At 45.6% G+C, this 8,866-nt stretch overlaps 2 protein-coding genes across 2 annotated transcripts; both read right to left on the bottom strand.

The window, feature by feature from the left end:
* Positions 1-1,896: 1,896 nt before the first annotated feature.
* POGLUT3 (protein O-glucosyltransferase 3) lies at positions 1,897-5,338 on the bottom strand. Its single transcript, XM_078621770.1, is given in 16 exon segments — positions 1,897-1,956; positions 1,959-2,120; positions 2,122-2,208; positions 2,210-2,287; positions 2,289-2,327; positions 2,744-2,761; positions 2,763-2,867; positions 2,870-2,905; positions 2,908-2,945; positions 3,163-3,235; positions 3,237-3,359; positions 3,361-3,381; positions 3,497-3,780; positions 4,268-4,298; positions 4,300-4,466; positions 5,107-5,338. Coding segments are annotated over 16 exon segments (1,554 nt in total).
* Positions 5,339-5,757: 419 nt separating this feature from the next.
* LOC144738775 (NADH-cytochrome b5 reductase 2-like) lies at positions 5,758-8,440 on the bottom strand (the record flags this gene model as incomplete). Its single annotated transcript, XM_078621774.1, is given in 13 exon segments — positions 5,758-5,871; positions 5,873-5,931; positions 6,172-6,271; positions 6,355-6,440; positions 6,698-6,746; positions 6,748-6,782; positions 6,966-7,064; positions 7,067-7,094; positions 7,531-7,637; positions 7,919-7,991; positions 8,115-8,201; positions 8,203-8,259; positions 8,399-8,440. Coding segments are annotated over 13 exon segments (936 nt in total), but the record flags the coding sequence as incomplete, so codon positions are not given.
* Positions 8,441-8,866: the final 426 nt, after the last annotated feature.

Here is an 8,866-nt window from a genome sequence, read left to right as displayed (position 1 = left end):
CATGCGCTGTAACACGTCACCGACTTTTTAGGTCATATTGCATTTGGTCGAAACAGGCAAGACGGAATGTTTTACTTTTTTAATGCAAAGTTCACAGAATGACACTTAATTGCATGTACTCTTACCTTCACAGCTCATGCAATCGTGAAAGAAAATTCGGCCCAAGACGATAATTTGTGTGTAAGTCAGTTTCTTCAAGATCATGTCCACACTGTCAGACAGAACACCGGCTCAGACACCTCTGGGCTAACACTAGCTACACAGCAGCAGCTAACCTACACAAAAAAGATGGAGGGGCACCTTTTATTGACGGTTTGGAGACACCATCACATATACACCCACTGCTGGTGCAGCCCCCACTGGTCCACAAACTTACCTCATTACTACACCTGTGTCTTCTGAACACACACTGACTCTACTGCTGAGTCCGTCCCCATTTATACTCCGACACCAGCTGCAAGATGTTAATTGGCTCCGCCCCCTGCTCGTTAACTCCTCCATTGGCCGTCCACTCCCACGTGCTTCCGTCGTGTCCATGGTTCACGTTTCAACATCTTGCTACAAACGCACAAGTTTTATTGCACATTCATGAATTGGACACATACATACGATGATACGTTTATTTACAAATACAACACTCAACATCACTGCATGGAAACATAACTTTTTTCATTTGCTCAATTGCACCATAGACTGTTAAATACCCCTCGTGCCTCTTCTTCAGACCTGCTGCTGTTAGATATTTTCTTTTTTGCACATTCTTACTTGTCTTGTCCCCGTACCAAAGTTTTATACTCAGTAATAGGCTTATGTACATTGTCATTGTTTTATTCATACACATATACACACACACACACACACACACACACACAAACTACTCACAAAAAGTTAGGGCTATTTGGCTTTTGGGTGAAATTTCAGGATTAACTTAAAATGCTGAGGCGTTGTTGTGTTATACCCCCCGTGCTTGTTTCTACTTAAATACTTTCATGCAACAATATCACTGTAGCATCAACTTTTTACATGTTCCAGCCAAGAGAAATATCCCAAACTTTTTGTAAGTAGTGTATATATACATAGTATTCTATTATATTACAATGCTCCGCTGTGGGATGAATAAAGTATAATCTAATCAAAGAAGTCAACACACCTGTGGTTTGTTGATACACAGTAAAGCATTTTATAATACACAATAAGGCATACATGGAGGAATCTGGTACATTGTTGTGTGTTATGTGGGGAAAGTGTGGGACAATGAAAAACTAAAGTTAGAAATGGAACAAAAAAAACTAACAAATCCAAATTCCTGCTAAGTAACAAGATACATTTCACAGAAGTCCAAGTTACTTTCACAGAATTCTGAGATAAGTATCAAAATTATGAGATACGTGTCATGCCTGTATTGTTGCTGCGCACTCACTTAGAAAGTACACATGGCTCATTAGCACAATTTAATCAAGTTTTGTTTTTGCACGTGTTGTCTTACACAAAGTAAAAATAAAACGCTTTGGAAATCAAAGTCAAAAACTCAGGAGGATTTCTATAATGGATCCGATATAAACAAAGATCACAGGAGGAAAAACTGTCATACAGTTAGTTGTGTGACATCTGAACATCTGTTTTCCGTGTGTTTGACTCGTCTGTGCGGTAGGAAATTCAATCGTCACCAACAAGGAACATCTAGTAAAACACACCATCTGGATTATTTCAGATATTTTTAATATGAAACTAACAAATGGAAAGGCACATTCACAAAAATGGACTTGGAGGCAAACAAACAACTTATTTTTGAAGCTGTGTGGAGTATCATTTCATTTCTATTACGTCCTTCCACAAACAGTGAATCAGTGATCAACAGTGAAAATGTCTTTTTCTTCATCAGCCTCCTTCACTTCATCACAGCTCGTCTCTCACAGTCCCGCTGCGCTCACACGAGCACACAGCGGTGTTGTCGGTCCCGGCTGGGGCACCGGCTCCATGTGGGCCTGCCGGGTCGGCTGCCCCCTCTGCCGCTGTGAGTACGTGAGCAGTACTTTGTAGTAGTAGCAGTAGAGTCTGCTGGGCTGCAGCAGCTCGCGGGCTGCGGCCTGACCCACTCTGGCTATCTCTCGCGCCTCGCGCGTCGTTCTGTTTGGCCCATTTGATTTTCTCCAACAGGTCAGAGAGGTTCCTCTTCACAGGGACGTAGTGTTCACCGGCTTCCAGGGCGGCTGTAGAAATGCTCATAGTACTGCGAGTCCTGCTTCAGAACCAGACTGTCCCCGAGCATCAGGTAGGGAAACCGGTTACGCGGCCACCGTTCCATCGATATTCACCTGGTACTTGAACTGAAAGAAGATTCACATTCACATTTTATTAGTGTTTGTCAGCTGAGATTTGTTTTTAACACAAAGACGATACAGTCTGCTCAGGTCCAAGTAGGTAGGTAGGTAGGTAGAAACGACAGGAGGTAGAACGGTAGGACAGGGGGAAGGATAGGAGGGTCTTATTGTCAGGAAAGTAGGGGGTCATAGACGATATCGTCCCACATTATGCATCTGGTTTACAAATATATCGAGCCATCGCCCAGCCCTAGCAGGGGGGGTTGGATATGAGGAGGATGAGGTAGGTAGGAGGGTTTGAAGGTAGGGAGGTTAGTAGGTGGTTTAACAGTCGTAGTGTGACTCAACCAGCTGTCAGTCAGACCAAACGTTTCACATGGCCCAGGACACAAACCACCGAGCTCCTTGGACTCTGTCCTCACCTTAAAGAAGTCAAAGAAATCCGACCAGCGGCGCTTTGCCGACCTGCTTCTCTCTGTCTCTGAAGAAGAACCAGCCTGTGATCCCGGCGTCCAACAGGTCCGGGTTCTTCTTGGACAGAGAGACGCCAGCTGCAGACGTTCCTCTCGACTGTCACGGGCCGCGGAAAAAAGCCTGGTCCGTTTTTATTTGCCCACGGAGGCCCTGAAAGAAGGTGAGCAACAGTTGAAGACGATTCATCCTGCAGGGACGAGGGGGGGTGTGAGAGAGAATCATCCAGGGTCAAATCAAACCAACGAGCAACTCGATATTATCGATTGATTTATTGATTTGATGACACAGCAAAAACCTGAATCCTCCAGGAGTGTGTGTGTGTGTGTGTGTGTGTGTGTGCGTGCGTGCGTGCGTGTGCCCGTCTCACCTGTGTTGCCTTGAACAGACAGCAGGTCATTAGTGACACCTCTCATGGTCTCCAGGGTGGAGTGTGTAACCTCCGTACGTGGGGAGGACGATGTCCCTCGTGTCTGTAGAACCACACCAGGACAAGACCGGAACCGGACCCGGACTGGAATCCGCTCTTCTTGTCTCCAACGGCCAGTCGCCCACATTGACGTAAAACCTCCACGTCAGGCAGCTTCACCTTTTTACACAGGAAACATGCCGGGACACCTGCAGTCAGCCAGCAGGTGGCGCCACGTGGCTCTGACAAACACGAGTCGGTGAGAAGCTGCGTCCACACGCCAAACAACTGTTACCTTCCTCATAAGAGACAGCAGCATTTCATCGGAGAACATCTTAAAGTCGGTGTATTTGCCCAGCGTGTGGCGGAACAGCTGATTGTTGATGATTGCGTAGTGAATGATACCTCCTCTGTTTGCAAATCTGTGGGGAACCTCCTCTCTGAGACGCTGGAGGTGGAATGATGGGAAGGATTTGAAGTCGGCCTCAATCTGAGGCTCCTCAGTGGGACACCGCATGACGCGCTGCCAGACGGACGCGTCTGGCTCAGGACAGTCACAGTACTCGTGATACACCGGACCTGTCAGCACAACAAGGGTCCGGAGGCTGCAGGTGAGAGCTGCAAACGACGGCATTCCAAGTCCTCCTCCATGTCACTTTGTGAACAGCTGAGCGCTGTGGACAACAGGGAGCGAGATGATGATACGTCTGAGAGTGATCTGACAGCATTCGCTTTACTTCATCCATCTCGGTCAGTCGCGCTTTTATTCGTATGGAACGTGTCATACAAAAACAAAAACAAGTAAAACCCACCCACCCAGCCCGTAAAGCAAGAATAAGAAGAACCAACAGGGAGCTGAGGAAACACTAGGAGGGTGAGAAGAAACACAAGAAATAACAAAATAAAAAACCATGTACCATAAGCAAATAAATCAGTAAAGAAATCGGATCTGGTCTGTACAGAATAAACTGTCTGTTAAAAAAGTAAGGAAATGATATGCAAAACAATATGTAAAAAAATATTTGCTCTGGACAGCAGGCGTGTGTGCGTGTGAAAGCAAACAAACCTCTGAGGATGTACGGTGACTTGGCTACAGCCCACATCTCGGTGGAGAACTTCCACTTTGAGGCCTGTCTGTGCTGAGCCGTACATCCGATACCTCACCAAGAAGGAGCCGTCTCCTCGGTCCAGAGGGGCTTGGACATGGATCCGGATGTGCTCCTTCTTCTCCAGAGAACTGATCTTCACTTTAAACGTGTCTTTGCCTGAACAGAAGACACAAACAGGCTGAGATGATGGCTTCAGGCCCGGACTGTTCAACACATCATTTAAAGAACAGTTTGACTGTTCTGTGCATTTATTTAAATGCTATGGATACGGATATGCTTTTTGTTGTGTATTACCTTGGATTTTATGTAAAGGGCTGTTTCTGAGAAGTTATCATCACAATCAGCCATCACAACCTAAAACTAGCTTAATTAGCAAAGTAATGCAAAACTACATCTATTAAAAGTATTAGAATAACAATAAGAATAATATTAGAACTCTAGTCAAGTATGTTATCTGAAAACTGGTTGGCACGTCACCCCAGTGTGACAATACCCCCCCCCACACACACACACACTCTAGATATGTAGACGTGCTGTGCTGCGTATATACAGGTGTTGTCATTCATTTAACTTTAACTTGTGTCCTGAGAGACGGTGTCTGAATCTACAATGATGTCACCTGTGCTGATGACGTATGTTAAAAGTAGAGATATCAGCTTTGGTTCGTCGGTTTTCCATCAAACTTGGAGTAAAAACGGTGCTAGCTAACTTCACTAGTAGCAGCTGTGCTAGTTCCGCATGTGTTTATGTCTCGGAATATGTGGAAAACACAGAGAGTTGTTGTTTGTGGTTTTACCTGGAGATGAAGTCAGGTTCTCTCCTTTCGAATCCACCGCCTGAACGAAGAAGAAGCGAACCGGCAAAACAACGTCGGGATTCAAACCCGGACCCCAGACGAGACACCTGTCTGCACTAACTTCACACTCGCAAACCGGGAGACTGAGATGAGCGAAGAGGACCAAGACTAAACCCCTGGAGTGTAGAGCACTCATGAGGGTCCGGACTGTGTCGGTGTGTTTTAGCGTCATCGTGGTCTGTTAGCTAGCTGTTAGCTAGCTGTTAGCTCAACTTTTACTGCAGCTCGCGGACACGCCCATGCAAGGTGATGCCTTCACGTGGCGTCGAACATTTCGACTGCGGTTTGTGAACGTACCACCGCTGCTGCTCGTGCAGCGTTTTGCTCCACATAACTTTGGTACTCTTGTATATTCGGACTTTGAACTTTACTTTTCCATCCGTTGTCTTCGGATGTTAAAGCTTCGTAAATAATATGTTTATATGTTTCCAAACACGTCTGCTGTGTAAATGTAAAAACTTTCATGTGGATTTTTTTTAGTTCTGTCCTCAGTACTTTATTTCTTTGATAAAAACAAATGCATTCGGACTTTAAAAAAATAACTCAGATTTATGGTGGTATATTTATGGTGATATGTCAGAAAAATACACATTAGTACACAAAGATGTTGTCTGTTTTGTGTCCCAGCTTGTCCAGATTTGGCAGACAGGCATTCTGGATCATTGGTGGTGGACCACACAGGACAACTAGAACATCAGAGGATGGGAGCGGGCAGATGCTCCTCGATCATGTTGGAGGTCACAAACCCAGAACTGTACTTCCATTCTAGAGAACATATGACAGCGATAGAGAGAAAACACCGTCTGTTAGAACCACTTTTGCAACTTAGAAATAAATGTATTTATTTTCAACAGCCAGGACATCCTTTGGACTCTCTGCTGTTGACCAGAAGGACCTGCCTGAGTCTCCTCAGTCTCTCTGCTGTGACTCATCAACCCTCTGGTCAAAAGACCATGTCTGTGTGTGGTGTGTGTGTGTGTGTGTTTCAAAGACATGGCGTCCTACCCAGGGGAGGTTTGTCCAGAGTGAACCAGAGCTTCACTTTGTTAGGATGTTTGTTCTTGACCTCCTGCAGCTCCTCCCTCAACAGGATGTCTTTCTCCGTCTGCCAGGGAGCCAAAGAAATACTGTTAACCGAGGAAACGTGTGTAAAATCGCAAGAAAACACACGCTGTCGCACAAACCAACCTGGTTGGCAAATATGAGCGAGCACACAGTGTTGTCGTTGGGATCTGCAGCGATCCTCCGAATTAACTGCAGCATTGGAGTGATGCCTGACATGGTGAAAGAATCAAATTACCCTTTGATGAGTCCGATCTATCTGAGAGGACGAAAGGGAAAAGGTCATTTGTGTTTTCCAACCCAGGCCACAGCCGGGGCTGCGAGGACAGTGTTCAGTCCAGTCCAGCGTTACACAAGCTGAGTCAAAGAGCAGCTTTGTGAAGGAAGGCTCTTTGTAGACCACACAATGCCTCAGTTCACTGACATTTCAGGGAAGCCTCTGGTGATGATGTCATCATGACCACCTCACCTGTTCCACCAGCAATCATGGCCACCTGCTTAAAGCTCCGCACACCCGGCCTCGGACTTCTTGTCAGCTCGGATGGAAAACCGACCTGATGACAGAAGACAGACAGTATGACACTCTCTCTCTCTCACACACACACACACACACACACACACACACCACACACACACACACACCACACACACACACACACACACACACACACACACACACACACACACACACACACACACACACACACACACACACACACACACACACACACACACACCATTCCCCTTGTACACCAGAAGTCCACTCGGTCCTCTGAAGTCAATGGTGTCTCCCGTCGCCATGTTGTCCAGGTACTGAGACATCTTTCCTCCTCTGGAAAGGAGGGGTGAGTATTCTTGTAGTACACCTGCAGAAACAGTTCACGCATCGTTGTCACAGAGACAGAGAAATAAACTCTACCGCATACAGAGATGAAGGGGCCGCTCCAGTCTTTCCTGTAACAAGTGTGCAACATGAACATAGTTTGTACATGTGACGTTTTCTTTTAGCTCCACCTCCAAATCACTCAGTTGTTATGAGCATGGAGAATGAGATGCACCGTTTTCATCATCGTCGACGACGAAAAATATCCACTCCTGCTGCATCAAAGCTTACGAGGCACTTTGTTCATTGTGCAGTTTTAATTAAATCATACAATTCCTTTTTTTAATTAAAATAAATAAAAATAAAAACAAGAATACAATAAAAAAATAAAATTAAAAAATATAAAAACATGAAAATAAAATTTTCAATAAACAAATCATACAATTCCAAGAATGAATCAATGACTCAATAACACCAACCTTCACCACAAGGTCAACATGTCCACGGTCGTCATCGCTGGAGACAGGTGTGTAGGCTCTGACCACCAGGCTGCCATTCACCCTGGCTGACAGGTACACATGCTGACCTGGTGCACAGGAGACAGGGACAGAACAGGTGACGGGTCCGACGGGGAGGTTTGGGCTGGTACAAGTCAGTAAGTCATACACCTCCATGTACATCTCACCTTGCCCTGATACAAGTGCTTCACAACAGGTTTAAAACTGAGTGAAAAAATAAATATATACATCATGAAATGACATAAAATACAATTGTTCAACAGTCATATAATGTACTATACTGAACGTTACTGAGTACACTAACACTATAGTTGAGCATTTGGACAAATCCCGTCTTTTTTTCTCATACCTACTGGCAGTCCCAGAACGTGAGCGTCAGAGGGAAGTCCAAAGCGAAACCTCTTGGTGTCGTGGCTGATTTCCTGTACAAGTACACAGACATGACATCAGACAGTTAACTGGTCGTGTCCACAGCAGCTGAGGGAGCAGAGGATTTGTTTCTGACTGTTTGTGAGGGTGAGGGTGTGTGTTTCCATGGCACTGACCTGTTTGTCTATTAGTTTCAGAGGGTATTTGACCAGTGGATCCTGCAGAGTCACATGTTTCTTCTGGGGCCCCTGGAGAACTTCGCAGCAGGAAGTACAGAACAGACACCACCAGCACCGACACAGACGCCAGCACAGAGAGGATCTGCAGGGTCCAACGTCACAAAATAGATGTGACACAACTCAGCCTTGAGGCTTCTCATCCTGGTATTTACATGCATCATGGCACTGTTTTTTTAATACTATGAAGGTGTTTGTCAAAGAATGTAAAAGTTGATTCTCACCACGCTCTGATCCATAGTTTGGACACCACACACGTCCTTTTCCTGTCACAGCCAGAAAGACCAGAGTCCACACACACACACACACACACACACACACACTGGGGGAAAGGTAGCAGAGAGAGCAATGCACCAATAGGGAGGCAGCTCTCATCATGACACTACACCGTATGGAGAGTCTGTGCAATCACACCACCAGGGAGGGAGGAGAGACTTCCCACACGCCAGGGACCTGTGGAGAAAATACTGTAGAAAGGATGGAAAGTACTACACAGTCAGTGATCATACCAGTAAGTACCTGCATGTTGACCAACTCACAGTATTTAATACAAGTACACAGCATGTAAACATAGACAGGTTCTGTACATGAAGTCAGTCGGGCGACACGGTGGAGCAGTGGTTCTACCACAACGGTAACCAATGGATGAATGAATACAGTCAGTCTAGAGACAGAAATGGTGGTCTGTGAGA

The sequence above is a fragment of the Lampetra planeri genome, unplaced genomic scaffold, assembly GCF_965212315.1.
Source record: "Lampetra planeri unplaced genomic scaffold, kcLamPlan1.2.h2 scaffold_1160, whole genome shotgun sequence".
NCBI lineage: Eukaryota > Metazoa > Chordata > Hyperoartia > Petromyzontiformes > Petromyzontidae > Lampetra > Lampetra planeri.
The sequence above is the reverse complement of the archived record's forward strand: the minus strand, read 5'-3'. Positions and strand labels throughout refer to the sequence as shown.